Consider the following 18,530-nt stretch of genomic DNA (forward strand, 5'->3'; position numbering starts at 1 on the left):
ACAAATGTCTTTTATAGTATTCAACGTGTGCCTGAAATTTTTGTGGTATTTTTTTAAGAGCTCTCTGTAATATTTACGTTTCAATGATTTCAGTAAATTATTACACGCATTCCTATAGTTTTTGTATGTGATTTGTAGTTCCCTATCTTTCTCCATTCATTTGATATTAACACTATCATAATCTATTTTTTTAGAGGTTCTAGTAATGGTATTTTGTGTTTGAATGTTTTTATCCAATTTGAGTTTTAAAATAACAGTGTCATGGTCTGTGATATCAGTTTTACATACCAAAATCAACGGTTTGAACTGTAAGTTTGTTTTGAGTAATATATGGTCTAAACAAGTGTCAAAACGTGTAGGATGGTTATGTGCGGCTAGCAGGCCATGTGTAGCGGATATATTTAGATAATCAGTAGAAGAGCAAGTATCTTCAGGAGGAACAATATTAATATTTATGTCTCCAGCGCTAATTTTATCACTGTGATTTTTAATTTGTTTTAAAAATTGGTCGAGGGAATTAACAAAATTGTCAACTTTTTAAATGCGCAAGGTCTGTAGACTCCAATTAATGTTAAATTAGCATAAATCTGAATTGCCAGACAGTTTGCTTCTTGAATTGGGGGTTTATAAACACGAATGGGACTTATGTTGGTTTTAATATATCACCACTCCATCATTTTGATTAAAATTTGATGTTGTAAAGTATTTCTGATAACCGTTTATATTGGGAATATCAGTCCCGTTCGTGTCTTTAGATAACCAACATTCGGTCATTATAAGAACATCAATGTCATATGTCACAATTCTTTGAAAATGCAAAAGTTGTCAATATTTTTATGAATACTCCTTATATTTTGTGTAATAACAGTCATTTGATTCAATAGATTAGCACACATTTCAGCCTCTTCAACCAAGTAAGTATTTGCAATATTGATTGAATCAATATCGCAAGCTAAATCCGTAAAGTTTGTCATTTCTGAATATTTTATATTTAGAAGGTACGTAACGTACGTACCTTACACAACAAAATTTATAATATGGTTGAAGAGGGTGATTGGGTAATCGGTATAGAGTAACATTCGATATTTTGGGGTATTGAGAACACTTATTCATACGTATGCATGATATTAATTTGATAGAGTAATTAGCAGTATAGAAGTTATGTGTGTCATTGTCGAGAAAAATAAAGATAAATTGTAGTAAAAACAAAAATAATGCAATAAAAAAAGTATCATATAGTCATTATCTAAACAGAAGGGTATCAAGAACATTAATGTTGTTGATAAAAAAAGCCTTGTGGTTAGGGTCTTTCTGAAGATAAACTTTACCGTCTTTTATCCAACAGAATTGGTATTGATGGGATTTGGCAAATGCTCGTGAATGAAAGAAAACATTTTTTGCATGTGGATTCAAATAATCACTTACATATATAATGCTATTGTCTCCTTTAAAACCCAGGTGTTCTGCATTTAGTTTGCACCCCGGATTGGCTTCTATCATCACAACGAAAGAACTTGACGATGACGATGCTGCTTTCCTTTTTTCTGTTAGTCACCCGGTAGGCTGAGCGGATCTGAATGTCATCTAATCCTACCACCTTGCACAGCATTTTAATTGGCTCGTCTAATTTTTCCCCCTCCTTGAACGGAATGTTTTTAATTTCTACAGACTTCATTCTTTTTAAACGCATAAGTTCTTCAATTTTTTCCTCTAGCCGTTGAATAGTCTTCATCTGCCCATCTTCGATTTTTGTAATTCGCTCATCTAGTTTCTTGATAGTGTCACCATAGGTGTTATTCAATTTTCCAGCTATCGTTAATCTATCCATGATTTGACTAAGCATCTTGCTGTTGCATTCTTTTATGTCTTGCCTTATCGAGTCGAGTTTATCCTCCATATATTCTTTGAGACTTTTGATTATATCTTTGATTTCATCCTTCAAATCTTGGTGCTGGGTATCCCGGTGCCTTTTAATTATATTTTCTTGTCTAGGAGTTTCCATATTTTCTTCAGACATTTAGTAATGGTATATAAATGCGCACATATGCCACTTCCAGAAGACTAGTCAGCTATGTATTCAAGTGTAGGTTAGGTTACTTATAAGCAGGTACACGTTTGATCCGTGCGGTGTCAGATGTGCGTCTCTACTCTAACTATATTAGAACAGAAGGTATTTGAGGCACGGCTTCTGATAAAGCAAGCAGAATCAAAGGATTGGCATGAATTTTGTGATAGTTTAGACGAAAGTCTATCTATGACTGAGGTTTGGAGTAAGATGCAATGGGTAAAAGGGGTAAGAAGAGCTAAAAAGTGTATATCGAATGAGAAAAAACAAGAGTTATTACCGACTTTAACACCTGACTTTGTATCTTCAATCGAACCCGCATTTACATCTAAAAACGAAGTCTTAGAGTCGAACTTAACAATTCATGAACTGGATAATATTTTAAAAGCAAAGAATAGTACACCTGGAGTTGATGAAGTATCTTACTCAATGTTGTTAAACTTGCCACATGTGACAAAAATATATCTTTTAAAAATATTCAATTTAATATTAAACTCAAGTTATGTGCCAAGTCAATAGAGAGATATTCAAATATTAGCCATTCCTAAACTAGGTGGAAGCAGTGCTTATTTTAAATTAAGACCTATATCATTGATGTCATGTATTGCTTAAACTTTTCACAACATGATAAGTAAGAGACTCGAATGGTTTCTTGAAAGAAATCGCGCTTTCTCCTCGAGCACAATAGGTTTTAGAAAAGCTCAATCATGTATGAATAATCTAGCTCGGTTCATTACTCATGTACAAATCGGATTTACTAAAAATGTAGAAACTATTGCTTGCTTCGTGGATATAGAGGGAGCTTACAACAATGTTTTAACTGAAAGTCTGGTTAACATTTTGGATAAGTTAGGAGTTGGGTCTCTAATATGTAAATACTTATGGGCATTTCTGAATGAAAGACACTTAAAAATTAAAAGCGATGTAGATGATTCCTATTTTGAGCGATGGACAAATAAGTGCTCTCACCTCTTTTATTTAATGTAGCCACTCTGGAGATCTGTCAGTCAATTAAAAACGTTTTTTGAGTCAATATGCTGATGATATTGTTATGTATGCTAGTTGTAAGAAAATCCAAGATAGTGTAGTAGAGTTACAAACTGCAGTAGAATCATTAATTACTATATTGAACAAATTGGGATTAGAGATCTCTAGTACTAAGTCAAAATTATGTATTTTCAGTAGAGGGCATAAAAGACATGACTGTGTTAATGTTAATATAAATAATTTAAATCTAGAGTTAGTTGATAGTTTTAGATATTTGGGTATTTGGTTGGATAGGTTACTTCGCTGGGGGAAACATATTAATGAAATATGTGCAAAAGCCGGAAATTTTTTACAGGTTCTTAAAGTTCTGGCAGGGTCTGGATGGGGGATACATCCCTTGCATTTACGTAGACTATATTTGACATTAAGAAGAAGTAGGATAGATTATGGCTCCTTTCTGTATAGTAACAGTGCTAATACCCACTTGTATAAGTAGTTAGATAATATTCAAAACCAGTCTATGAGGATCATTGGAGGATACATAAGATCAACCCCCATACACGTGATGGAAAGTGATCTTTGTATACTGCCGTTAATTATAAGGAGGACTTATCTTGCAACAAAATATTGTTTAAAATGTCAGTCTTGGTCTGATAGCAAAACCATTCAATGTATCTAAGATCTTAGTTTACTAATTGATAATAGTTACTGGTGTAACAAAAAGAAACCCTGGCTACCAGAAACATATTTAAAAACGAAGGACGAGAATATAATGTCCTCGAATTCTTTGGATATGTTTTGTTTGAATACGTGGGTCTCTAGTATTGGTATAAGTAATGTAGGTAAAAGCAATTTAGATTGTATGAAATATTCAAAAAAAAAAGTCTGATATAAGTATACTAAGACAGGAAACAATACGGGAAGTTCGAGGTAAATATACTGGATGGTATTCGTTATACACGGACGGTTCTAAAGATAAATTAAATGTTGGGTGTTCCTTTTATGATCCAAACTGTAACATAGGGAAAATGTTAAAGATTAATAGTAACGTTTCTATTATGACTGCTGAGCTCACTGCTATATTTTTAGCAATTTCCTATGCTGTAAATGTTACAGATAGAAATATTGTAATTTATTCAGATAGCAAAAGTGCTATTCTTTATATAATGGGTTGTGTTCGAGGAACAAGGGGTATATCAGTAGCGTATAAAATATTGAGGGTAATAAATTCCGTACAGTGTAAAGGAATTGATTTAAAAATGCAGTGGATTCCTTCGCACATTGGCTAAAAGAGCATTGTCCGAAGGAGATTATATTGAGGTTAAACCAAACTATTGCGAAATTTTAACACAATTCAAAAAGGAATGTTGCAAAAATTGGAAAGTGTATTTTGACGAACGGTCAAAAAGTAAAGGTATCTGGTATAAGAGCATACAATGCGAGCCTTCTCGTGTCCCGTGGTTCTGCGAGGTAAGATTGAAGCGCCAACAAGTTGTGATGGCATTGAGACTGCGTGCTGGACATGTTCCTCTAAACAAATATGGATATCTTATGAAAAGGGTCAGTTCACCTAAGTGTGAAATTTTTAATATAGACGAAGATGTCTTGCATTTGTTAGGGGAGTGTGTTCGGAATAGGCCAATGAGGGACCAATTAATATGTAAATTTAAAATAAATCTTCATGATGTGGGGATTTGGCAAAGTATCCTGGCGGCACCTTATTCAGAGGTAGCCAGAATGCTATTAGATTTAATGTTAAGATAAGAGAAAGGAAGTATCATTTTTGTAAAGGGAACGATGGGGCTGACATTCTTATTGTTAAGAAAAGTCCCGAATAAATAAAGAATTAAAAAAAAAAAAATGTTGCTCATATTTTGAGATAGTTATATGGCTTCTCAGTTTTTCATGTTCCGTAAGACTCCGCTGTCTTTCCGTATGCCTGTCTTTTCTGTCGGTTACCAGGTTGTATCTCATGATATGTCATAGTTAGAAAATTGAATTTTTCACAGATAATGTTATGCTACTAGCTCTTTTTCCTATAGATGGCTTAACAAATACCTTTATTTCAGGGTGATATATTACCAATGTGATCTCGATGAAAATCTAGCTTTCTCTAGGTTGATTTCTTTTTAAGTTTATCCATTACATTACGGAAATCAAACGCGCGTAGGTACCTACTACCTTCGCTACGCGACGTGTACCTAATAAAGTGACAGGGGTCTCATGATTTTAATTTTGCATGTGATGTTAGAGCCGTATCTGATTTCTTTCAGTAAAAACTATGGCAGTGGTTTACTCCAAAACCATTAGGTTTTCGGTTTCACAGATAAATCTCAGAGACAGTACAAAATGTACCTCTAAAGCCTGTAAAGTATTATATTTACACGTTGTATAAGAGTGTCAGGAACGGAAATTGTGAATTTGAGATTATATTGCACTACCCCATATGGGACAAATTTGTTTCTAAAAAATTGCTTTTCCGTAACAAAAGTATCCAATATTTTTTTGTAGATGGAAATCCATCTGTATAACAGAAATACTGTAAAGGCAAGAAATAGTAACAAAAGCTTTTTTTTTAAGGGGCGTTAGTACTAAAGAAACCAACAGACACACTTTTATAATATCAGTATGGATTTGTGGTACTTATACTACTGCATTTTTGCACTAAGTAATCTTCTGAACACATTATGCTATCTAGGTATATCAAATTTAAATGGAATAAAAAGACGCTTAAGTTAAACTGGCTCGTGCTTATTAACGAATAAAAAAAAAAGATCATAATTAAGAATCAAACGAACTAACCTGGTGATGTTTGATATCTAATTATACGAGCGTTTTGACCGAAGATGATTACTATTTACATGCAGCAGTATGCAATTTAATGCTGTCTTAATCACACATTTAAAGTTATTTAATATTTTTATATCGATAAATTAGTTGGAAATTTGACTTATTCTAACTTATTACCTATCTCCCACCACTATGCACCCCGCCATATTGAATCGGGTGGACAGTCATTTTTCAGAGCCCTATTTTTTCGATTGATCTAGGGATATATAAGAGGTGGGTGGGTCTGTAATGATCTTCGGTCAAAACGCTCGTATAATTAGATATCAAACATCACAAGGTAAGTTCGTTTGATTCTTAATTATACTTCGCATCTCTCCCGAAGATGATTACTATTTACATGCAGATGTTTAGAGCATCGAAAAAATACAACATTAGAGCAAGCATCAAATCATTTCATCATTTTTGACGGCCGATTGGCGCAGTGGGCAGCGACCCTGCTTTCTGAGTCCAAGGCCGTGGGTTCGATTCCCACAACTGGAAAATGTTTGTGTAATGAATATGAATGTTTTTCAGTGTCTGGGTGTTTATATGTATATTATAAGTATTTATGTATGTTATTCATAAAAATATTCATCAGTCACCTTAGTACCCATAACACAAGCTACGCTTACTTTGGGGCTAGATGGCGATGTGTGTATTGTCGTAATATATTTATATTTTATTTATTTATTTTTTGCTCTCAATTAATTGACGTATAAACAAAAGAGGTAGCTTAAGAAAACTTATCAAAGATGTATGGTTTTTTTTTTTTGCTATAAAAGAAATGGTAGACGCGTTACCTCAATACAAACATAATAATAATTTCGGCATTAAAATAATGCATCTACATAGTCAGTTTGATCTGTTGTTACTAGATCTTTATTATAGTACTTTAAGAAAACATTTGAGTCTTTAGTCCAGCCTGCTGCTTTCCTAATTATTTCTAGATTAACGCCTGCCTAAGCTATAACGTATAGGGTTATATCAATACCACTTTTTTGCAGAATTGATTTAACCCAATGTGATAAAGCTTGGGTGCCTATCTTTTTATGTGGTTTTTGATAACTGATAAAAAGAAAATCTTCTTGTAGACGTAGAGCATAAGTTCTATCTAGATACATTTTAAGGCACAGTGCTGGACAAATTTTTGGGTTTTCTCTTATATATGGTAATACAACTAATGGTTGGAAAGCATTTGGCTTTGATGTTTTTATCAGATCATCTATTTTAATTTTAATTTTATCTTCTTCAAATGAAATATTTTGAATTTTTATTAGACTGAATGTCTGCATTCTTTGGGCAGACGCTAATGCAATATAGCCACCATGATTTTAAATATGAATTATATTGATTTAGTGTTTTACTAGAGAAAGAGGCCATTACAATTTCTAGTGATATGATGGGAACTCCACGTTTCAGTAGCGACTGCCTGATAATTTCGCGGCCATCAGGGTCAGATCCACATGTAGAGGGTGATGCTCCCTGAAAGGGCAGATAAGCAAATTTTTATTAGGTTGAAAATATAGAACTGCCGAAACCAGCAGATTAGTCCATATCGGATACCACGGTTGAGCGGGCCAGTATGGTACAACAACAATGATCTTTGTCTTGTCGCATTTAATTTTGTGTAAAACTTTAGAAATTAAGCTAAACGGTGGAAAGGCATAAAACTTTATGTTTTCCCATTTGAAAGTAAATGCGTCAATAATTTCAGAATTTGGATCTAATTTCCATGAGGCGTACCTCTAACATTTGTGATTTTGGTTACTGGCAAATAAATCAAATTTAGGGGTACCAAAATATTTTTTTTTATCTGACTAAACGCGTAATCAGCTAGTTCCCATTCAGTATCTAAATTAAATGTTCGACGAGATTCAAAATCTGCGACTATGTTCCTATTAGATTGAATATAAGATGCGAATATATGTAAATTGAGTTTCTCGCACCATTGCCATATGTCACGTGCTATTTTGTTCAGATGTGTAAACTGTATTCCACGCATTTTATTAATATACGCAATAGCTGTGGTATTATCGATCCTCATCAAAACATTGCAATTACTAAGTTGTGACGCAAAGATTTTGAGGCTTTAAAAGGCTGCAAGTAGTTAAAGAGTATTAATGTGCAGTGATAATTGTGAATTATCCCAGTTTCCATGAGCTGTCTCATCATTACAGGCTGCACCCCATCCTGAACGAGATGCATCGCTATACACTGTAATCGAATAGTCTTCGATTTGAAATGAACTACAGGCAGAGTCTATGTGATCTCTCCACCATATGAAATCATCTTTTAAATGTTCAGATAAGGTTACATACTTGTTATAATTATTAGAATAGTTGAGGGCTAAAAAATTTTCTCTTTCAAACATTTTTGTATAAACCCATCCATAGTCTACTGCGGGAGAATATGACCTACTTTTGACTTTATCTATTTGATAAGGAGCACTATGGAAGGGAATTTTATAACCTTTAATCCAGGACAAAATAGTATTATCATTCGTGATCTGCAACCATTCAGACAGAAAATACTGAATATTAAAATAATAAGTCTGTCGGCTGTAGGTTTATACGTCACTGCGTTGTGTACCTGTTGTGAAGGAATTAGCGTCGGCGACTTGACGCGTAGTATCTCGAGCGGTGAGTCGTCGGCGGAGGCGGCGCACGTCGGTAGTCGCGCGGCGGCTGCGGGTGCCGATGCTGGCCCGGGTACACTCGCGTCTCGGCAGCTGGTCCTCGCAGTGCCCCCCGTGCGTTTAAATTAACCGGGTTGCGAGCAGAGTAGATCGGTTGTGAGCGAAGCTGATTCGTTTTAGCGCTGTTAAATCTCAACTCTGATGCGGAAGTTGATATAGCTTTTGATGACTTTAAGTGTTCAGACAAATTTGAACCAAACAAATAGTTATCTATTTTTGTATTTTTAATTAAGTCTCTTTTTAGTTTGCTAATACAGTTGACAATTGCAAAGCGTCTAGGGAGGGATTCTCTGTAGTGAGTGTCGCATAGCAATCGCCCGGTGTCACTCAAAGTTTTTATAACTTCTTGAGAACTTTCTTTTTGAGCTAAGATCAAGTTCAGTGCTTTGCCGATGGCAGAGATACAGCTTGACATTTGATTTTGCTTTTGTTCACTATAAACATCCCCCTTAACGTTAATCTCGGATAATGCAGATTTTATTTCGGAGTTTAGAATAGGTGCTTTCATATATAAACAGTTTTCAGGTGGTAGGTATTGTTTTAGGAGATCAACTTTCTCTTCCTTAAGCAACCCGCTAGTCAAAATATGTTTCCATCATGAAGCTAAATCTTTGTGTATGTTTTCTCCAAAAGATTTGTCTTGTGTCGGGTCTGAGCCCAATAGTTGCAATATCTCTGGATCCAACTCGTCATTTTCCTCTATTAGCTAGCCTTCCATTGGTAGCTCAAATGGGACTTCGTCTGTTAAGACGACAAACCAATCAATTTGTACCATTTGAAAAACTCACACACGCTTTGCGTCGGAGCAGTTACAATAAAATAATATTATTTTATTATTTATATTTTTATCCACACACAATATAATGCCGGGATACAATTTCCACACACGTTTTACGTCGGGACAATACATAACAATTAAGGTTATGAAGGTTTATTTAGAGTTATTAACAAAAACAAAACAGTAGCGGGTAAGCAGGTAAAAAACTATTATTTTTGCTAACCTCCAATTTCTCGGTCACCAGCTATAGCTTCTGTTGTGGGTGATAACAAACTATATTGATTCGATGAGTCTTCAGACGATGACGATGATGAAATAATTATTTTTCTTCTTTTCACTAACTTTTTAAATATTCTATTTACTATATCACTTTCAGCTCGTTTTCTTTACCCCATTTCTTCGAACTTTGCGCAAATATGGATACGTGTGACTCGGACAACACAAAATTACTTAATGACTATCCACCCGATTCAATATGGCAGGGTGCATAGTGGTGGGAGATAGGTAATAAGTTAGAATAAGTCAAATTTCCAACTAATTTATCGATTTAAAAATATTAAATAACTTTAAATGTGTGATTAGGACAGCATAAACTTGCGTACTGCTGCATGTAAATAGTAATCATCTTCGGGAGAGATGCGAAGTATAATTCAAAATTCATTAATTGCATAAACTGTGTGCATATTTATTTATTTATACTCTTTATTTGCACACAAATAAAAATACAAAAAAAGAATAAAAGAAAACACAGACAGAAGAAGTATACAAAAGGCGGCCTTATCGCTTTGTAGCGATCTCTTCCAGGCAACCTTAGGATAAGGAAAACAAAAGGATAACATACTGCAGGTTGTGCATATTAAAAAAAAATAATACTAATAACTACATACTAATACTTAAACTAGATTACACAAATAAAATAATACATAATAAATTAAATATTAAAAAATAAAAAATAATAATAAACTAATATATACTATAACATATCATAAATACATTAACACCAGTAAATACTATTACAAGTCGTCTTCAATGCAAACTATAGTGGTTTTTGACAGCTTTCTTAAAAATACAAAGTGTCTTAGACTGCCTTATGTCTATTGGGAGCGCATTCCATAGCGCTATAAACGGCTTGCACTGTAAACGAGTGCTCATAGAACTTAGTTCTATGAAAAGGCATACTCAGAGTCAGCGCGCGACACGATCTTAAATCAGATTGCACTCCCAGAAAAGTAAACTTCTCCTTAAGATAAGAAGGAGTTTTTAAATGAAATAAAACACAGTACAGAAGCGAAAGTACATGCAAATCCCGGCGACGGCGAATAGGGAGCCACTTGAGTTTTTGTCGAAATTCGGAAACGTGGTCATATTTGCGTAGGCCAAATATGAACCGAATAGCAAGATTTTGGAGACGCTCAAGTTTGTTAATCTGGTCTTCAGTCAAATTAAGAAAGCTTGCATCCGCATAATCGAGAATTGAGAGAAGGAGAGAATGGGCTATCATAACTTTGGTTGGGATTGGCAGAACAGCACGTAGGCGTCGCAATGAATGCATTGTCGCAAAAGTTTTCTTACTCAGCTCCTTAATATGCGTTGACCATGATAAATCCTGATCTATTTGAATGCCAAGATCTTTAACGGTGGCACTAAAAGGAATAGCGACACCATTATAAACAATAGAAGGGATGTTCTGCCAATCAACTTTTGAAATCATTCCCGGACTGCCAATAATTATTGATTGCGATTTTGCGGGGTTCACCTTCAGCCCATACTGCTTGCTCCATTCACAGATCAGTGAAAGATCAACATTAATAGCAGTAATAGCAGAGCCAAGATTTTCAAAAGTTGAGTGGCGATAAATCTGGACATCATCTGCATACATGTGATAGAGAGAAGCTATTTTTGAGTGATAGAATTAATGAATATGGCAAATAGTAAAGGAGATAACACGCCACCCTGAGGTACCCCGGCCGTAACATCACACCAAGATGAAACGGACTCATCAGTCCGAATGCGTTGTCGACGACCAATGAGGTAACTCCGAAACCAGTATATCGCCGATGGAGATATGTTAATAGAGCGCAGAAGACTAAGCAAGATATCATAGTCAACGGTATTTAAAGCGTTACTAAAATCAAGCAGAGTCAGAACAGTAAGCTGCTTATTATCCATCGCCCACCGAATGTCATCGGTGACTTTGACCAATGCTGTAACCGTACTATGACCAGGACGAAATCCCGATTGCAAGGGACTAAGAAGATTATTTTTATTAAGAAATAGGCATAACTGCTTGTAAACTAATTTTTCAAGGACTTTTGACAAGAAAGGTAAAATCGAAATGGGACGGAAATCTGAAAGAGAAACAGGTCTAGCCTTTTTAGGGAGAGGAATAATCTGAGCATTTTTCCACGCATCGGGAAATTTGCTACAACAGATTGAAAAATTCAGAATATGAGTTAAAATGGGAGAAATAACATCAAGAATAGGAATGATCATATTACGGCTAATGCAATCAGTACCGACAGCATTCGAGGCGATGGACATTATACTCTTCTTAACATCACATTCAGAGAAAGACTCGAAGTTAAAAGAGAGAAAGTTTGGAGTTGAGGGAGAAGAAAGAGTTCTAAGTGTATTTTCTTTATCGACACCATCAATTGTATCGGAGGTAGATAAATGTTTGTTCAGGAGTTCAATATCAATGTTAAAAGAAGTCTTATTAGATGATTTACCAACTCCAAGTGACTCGAGAAACTTCCATGTTTTAGCAGTGCTACCACTTTCGACTGACTTATGTATGTGGCGTCGTTGGGCATCTCTACACAATGTATTACAGCGATTCCGTAATTTATGGTACTTTAAACGGTTATCAACCGAGTTATTAACTTTGTATTTGTATTTTGCGGAGTTCTTTTTATTCATTGAGACTTTGATTTCATCCGACAACCACGGTGCTGGCAAGTGCTTCATCTTAATAGATCTTATCGGAGCATGCGTATCATAAAGCTGCGTTACAAGAGTATTAAATATCTCAACCTTCTGATCAATTAAGTCAACAGCTGTGATAGCATTCCAATCCAAGAGGCTGGCATCATTACAAAGGCGACTCTTGTCAATCCTTCCAAAGTTACGCTGCAGAAGTATTCTCGATTTTGCTTTATGAGGACGTATTTTGTAGGAAAGATATATCAATTCATGATAGGAAAATGCATCAGCAGGACACTGGCCGTGCTTAAAGACAAAGTCCGGAGAAGAAACCATTATAAGGTCAAGAAGAGAGGGAGTACAGCCAGGCGAGTAATGTGTTGCAGCAAGAGGCAGAACAGATAAATTACAGGATTCCACAACTGACATTAATTTCTTGCTACGAAAATCATCTTTAAGTAAACACGTGTTAAAATCACCCATAATAATAGAGTGGCTGTACAAGGGGACAAATTTTTCAAACATTGATTCTAATGAGCAAAAGTAATTAGAAACAGAGGGCGGGCAGTAAAAAACACCGAGAAGAATTTTGGTATGCGATAGGAGAACTTCCACTATTAAGTGCTCAGCCGCATCAGGTTGCGGGGGTTGTGAAGACAAGCTAACTATAGAGAAAGGAATATGAGAACGCAAGTAGATCGCTATTCCACCACCTCCTTTACCAACCCGGTCATTGCGGATGAGCCGAAAACCTGGCAGCGAGTATGATGTTGAAGGTAAACACGTTTTTAGCCAGGACTCAGACACAAGAATGGCGGAATGACAAATTACGGGAATCAAAAGATGCAAGCATATCAGGATAGTGAGCCGGAATGCTTTGAGCATTAATATGAATGACATTAAAGGTTTTCAGGCAATCTGAGAAACAAGAATCAATGGTTACATCAAGCGGAAGGAAAGATGTACTGTGAAAACTATCATCACTAGAAGACAAAGACTGAAAACAATCACTATCTACACCGTTTGACGACATATAATAAATAATAAATAATAATAATAATAATAATATATAATATATTATTTAATAATTACAATCTAATTATAGGTACCGAAGAAAAAGATTAAAAAAGAAAAAAAATTAGGTATCTCAAATATTTTCCTAATCCGCCAGCTGCTAACAAAAACACTATAAAAATAACAGAGAAACACACACAATATTACACAGTAAGTAACAAAATATCGAAAATAATTGACAACAAAAAAAAAGCAACTAAAAATAAAAAATAAAAAAAATAAAATTAAGTATAAGTGTGCTGCAAGCCTTATATTGAATAAATATGAAAAATTTCTAAACGAGATGTCGAATGTCAAAAGTGATACCTCGGTTGTCAGTATCAATTGTCAATGTCAACAAACCTAAGATGTCAAACTAAATATTATTAAAATTGTAAACACATTGATTAGGATTGAACGTTTTTTGATCAAAGATAACAAGTAGAACTGAACTACAAGATTGGCAGTAATAAAATACTTTTATAGCAATAAAATACTTACAGCACACTGAAAAGAAAGTTACAAACGGAAACCAACTGCAATAGTCTTATGAGCTAAAAAAGGCTAACAGTTTGCCATTCAGGCGTGCAATAGTGAGCTTACAAATAGTTGCATCGCATTTTAGTTTTCACGTCTTCTAAAACTTTGAAGCTAAATGCAATAAAATGAAATCTATTTTTTTGTGTATTTGCAAGTGAAAAATACGTTTGTGAAATCTACAAGTTTTAAAAATGTTGCATACCTATGTTTCAAATAAATGGGCTTAAATTTAAAATGAGTGCACGGATTTTTTCATATAGCTGGTAAAGTAATATTACCAAAAAACTGGATGGATGAAATTTTATTGCGCGCAGGTGTCGAGATCTTCATTGAAATAAAAACAAAAAACATGAACTCGCTCTCTTCAAAACATGTTTCATTGAAATTCGTTACGATTTGTTGAAAAAATAGAGTAACATGGAAGAAAATTGAAATTCGTACAGTTGTTTACGTTTAAACCGAAATTTTCTTTATCAATAAATACCTACACTAGTAATTGTGTAATAACAGCGTTGTTTAAGCGTTCAAATAAATGGATGTATTTGAAAGCAGTTTTTTGAATTAAGTATATATGCACCTACTTCTGAATAATTTTTATCCGAATTCCAAAGATAAAAAGTTATATATTATATGCATTTTGTATGTTTGTGTATTTGTCAAGCTACGGCCTAAACAATATTAAAAAATGATGTATCTTTCGTTCCTTCTGTTATAATGAGTCACTCATTTATTTTCTTAGTCACGGGCGATATTCTAAGCGTGTTTCAAGATTTTGATACATATGATTGAGATGTGATCATTAGAGTCTGTAACAAGCTATCAGTTTTCCCTTTCCAAACAGCCTTTATTAAACCCTTTTTTTATTTGGGAGAAGAATTTCTAGATTGCAATTAGACCGCATTTGCTAATATCAATAATAAAATATTTCATTACTTTTGCTATGTGGGAATTTTGAAACGAATTGATTGCAATAATGTTTATCTATCTATCAATATATTCCGACGAGCTCTAAGCTCAAAATAAATGCAGATGCTGATGAATTACTCGTATAATCAACTTTAAAACACGACTCATTCTATTATGTGACGAAGACCTATCGTTATAATCATAATAATGTTTAAGCCTAGATACCAATACAACGCCTTTAAAAATTATCACTTCTTAAATTGAGTTTGTCCGAGTTATACAATTCCACTTTAAATTTAGTATGGCGCCTAACAAACGAGGAAGAATATGGTCGGTGTTCAATACTAATATCTACAATTTTATTGGCTGTTCGGGGTTACGGGACTATGTATTTTTTTGCATACAAAAAAATACGTACTATGTATTTTTTCTAAAAATTTGGAAAACCACCAGTGTAGATAAATGCAGCGTTTTAATATAAACAAATGAAGACAATTTGAAAGTAAATAAAAAATAACTTCTATTGGTAAAGAAATAGACTGCAGACACTTATCGTTTTCATCCTGTATCAAATAGACTGTACATTAATCACCAAGGCAAACTAAAAATGATTGGTTAAATAGTGCTTTCCTATTTACAGAATTCGTTGTGGAAAAGGGTATCACTATTTCTAGAGCTGTAAATTTAATTTTGAATTATTTTCTTTTGTGTAAAACGGATTTGCTCTGTACTTATTTACCTACTAAGTGTTCGCACAAAAGTTTTGTTTGTAGAGTTATGTGCAATGCTCAAAAAGCTGTCAAGCGCTAACGATCACGTATAAATTAATTATATATAGTCGCGTCAGTTATACTTGGCAACTTTTTAATCGTCTTACCGTTCCCGTAATATTATAAGTGTATCCTATTAAAAGTTTTCTAGACAATATTTAAAATAAGTTTAGTTTACTAGAGTAGGGAAATGAGCAGTTTTTAATTCAGCTAATCGAATTCATTTCGCAATTGGAATATTTTTACGCAAAGTTGAATGATCGAAACAGTTATAGGTATACACCGGCGCAGCGCCGCTACAACCGTCTCGCATTTGCTGTAGGATCTTTCTAAACACATCATCATTATTCGCTATTGTGATCGAATCGGAACAATGATAGATTTCAGCGCCAGCTAGTGCTTTCGCACTGATGTATAATTTTACTTAATGAAACGTTCTTTATTACATTTTTTATCATCAATGAATATTATTACATATTGGAAACACGAACTGGGTTATATAGTATATAGTAAGACGAAAAAGGCCACCGTGTTTTAATAAATAAAATTAATGTAAGCGGCGAGCGACATTTAACTCACCTCCATAGTTTGGTCTGACTCTCTTGTCGTAGCTTACACTAAGTGAATCCAGTATCGCGGAGATGTTGACATCTCCGAACATGCCTCCTTGCCCGGTACCCCTGTAGATAAAAGAGAAAAAAAATTATTATATGGTTACTGATTCAACGAAAAATCAGACCAGATGGTTTGGTAAAACATAAGTAATTTTAAACAAAAAGTCGATATAAACAGTCGACTAACTAGAAACGGACATAAATTAGTGATATCTGCATATCGTCTGAGAAAAGTACAGAAATCCTTTGTGTTGATGGGTATATGCTTTTATAACATGATACCGAAGGTAATATTAGATCTACCTTTACCTAAGTTTAAACAATATATTAAAACACATTTAACAAATCGTGGTTACTACACGATTGATGAATTCCTTAACGACAAGGCTGCTTGGAAGCAGACCACTCCGCTCTCATCTCTCACAAAACAGAAAAATTCTAAAGATTGTTAAACTTTAAAATGCTGTTAGAAAAGAGCAATCTGCTGAGTTTCTTGCCTGCTCTTCTCAGTGGAATCTGCCTTCCGAACCGGTGGTAGAGTCACTACAAACAGACTGACTCCTGGACCTCTGCAAGGTGTGGACGTGTTAATCATTTAATAAATTTATATTTTTATTCATTAATTCAAAAATAATTTAATTAAGAATAACATTCAAAATTCAAAATTCAAAATTCATTTATTTCAAGTTGGCCTAATATAAGCACTTTTGAAACGTCAAGTCTGTCTGTTTGTATTGACTCTACCACCGGTTCGGAAGGTAGATTCTACCGAGAAGAAGCCGGTAAGAAACTCAGCAGTTGCTCTTTTCCAACATCAATAATTTACATTTTACATTTTAACATTCATTTTTCTATCTTGTGAGAGCTGAAAGCGGAGCCGGATGTTTCCAAGCAACCTTGTCATTAAGAAATTCATCAATTGTATAGTAACCTCGCTGTAATAAATGTGTTTTAGCAAATGACCCTAGTACTTGTTCTAGTACTATAATTAATTCAAATAGTTATTTAAACTAGACAACGGGGAAGCTCTGTAATATGAACATTGTACATGTACATGAAGTTTTTAATGATATCCGATGCATCAATATAGCTACAAACATTTTTAAATGTTTTGGAGTAACTTTTTACATATTCAAGGTAAGTTGGAGTCTGATTGTATTGTTTTTCATCATATAGCTCATACAACTTATCCCTGCTTTTGTAAATGCCTATAGCCGCCCAATCACTAAACCTCATTTTTTTATTAAAATCTATGTATTTAATATTAAATACTTTATTAAATGCATTTTCTATTTCATTGAAGAGCGTACGATCAAGATTGTCGGGATGACAGTTTTCAAAAAAGAGAGCAGGAATTTTGGCTGATATTTCACCTTTAAATCGCGTCAGTTTACTCTGAGTTATCGGCCTGCACTTAGCAATATTTTTATTTCTATTTGTACCAACAACAGTAATTTGTTGGCCACAATGATCTGACCTTAAATTGTTTAATATCGATTTACCTAAGATATCATAGTTAAAAAAAATATTATCTAAACAAGATGCTGAAGTTGCTGTGATTCTAGTAGGTTCATCGAAAACATTATTCAGATTGGAGCATTTTAATAAGTTTAACAACCTAGCCGTAGTAGTATTATGTAATAAAATATCAACATTGAAATCCCCGCATACTATTACATTTTTAGTAGACATACACAATCGCTTAAGCACATCTTCCATTACATCCTCGAATTGGTTGAAATCACCTGAGGGGGGATGGTACACACACACTACTATAAAACGCTCCAGCTCCACACAAGACAGTTCAATTATGCGCTCCACAGAAAGACTAACTATATCTTTTCGCTCCTTACAAGTTATATTATTGCGTACAAAAATTAAGGATCCACCATGAATAGCAGTCTTTCTGAAGAACACACTTTCCATTTTGAAGTTATTGATGTTAACTGCTATTTGTGCTCCAGTGAGCCAATGCTCAGTTACACACAATATGTGTAAATTGAATTTTTCAACAAACAGTTCTATTTCTAATTCTTTACTGGTGAAGCTAGATGTACAATGTTCATATTACAGAGCTTCCCCGTTGTCTAGTTTAAATAACTATTTGAATTAATTATAGTACTAGAACAAGTACTAGGGTCATTTGTTAAAACACATTTATTACAGCGAGGTTACTATACAATTGATGAATTTCTTAATGACAAGGTTGCTTGGAAACATCCGGCTCCGCTTTCAGCTCTCACAAGATAGAAAAATGAATGTTAAAATGTAAAATGTAAATTATTGATGTTGGAAAAGAGCAACTGCTGAGTTTCTTACCGGCTTCTTCTCGGTAGAATCTACCTTCCGAACCGGTGGTAGAGTCAATACA

At 34.3% G+C, this 18,530-nt stretch overlaps 1 protein-coding gene across 1 annotated transcript in view; it reads right to left on the reverse strand.

Moving 5' to 3' along the window:
* LOC120635952 (gamma-aminobutyric acid receptor subunit beta-like) overlaps nucleotides 1-18,530 on the reverse strand; it is an 89,382-nt gene that overhangs the window by 26,974 nt on the left and 43,878 nt on the right. The window contains exon 2 of the mRNA XM_039907158.1: nucleotides 16,125-16,225. Within this exon, the coding sequence (XP_039763092.1) occupies nucleotides 16,125-16,225 (101 nt within the window). The remainder of the gene's footprint in view (nucleotides 1-16,124; nucleotides 16,226-18,530) is intronic.

Source organism: Pararge aegeria, chromosome W, assembly GCF_905163445.1.
Source record: "Pararge aegeria chromosome W, ilParAegt1.1, whole genome shotgun sequence".
In the NCBI taxonomy this organism is placed as follows: domain Eukaryota; kingdom Metazoa; phylum Arthropoda; class Insecta; order Lepidoptera; family Nymphalidae; genus Pararge; species Pararge aegeria.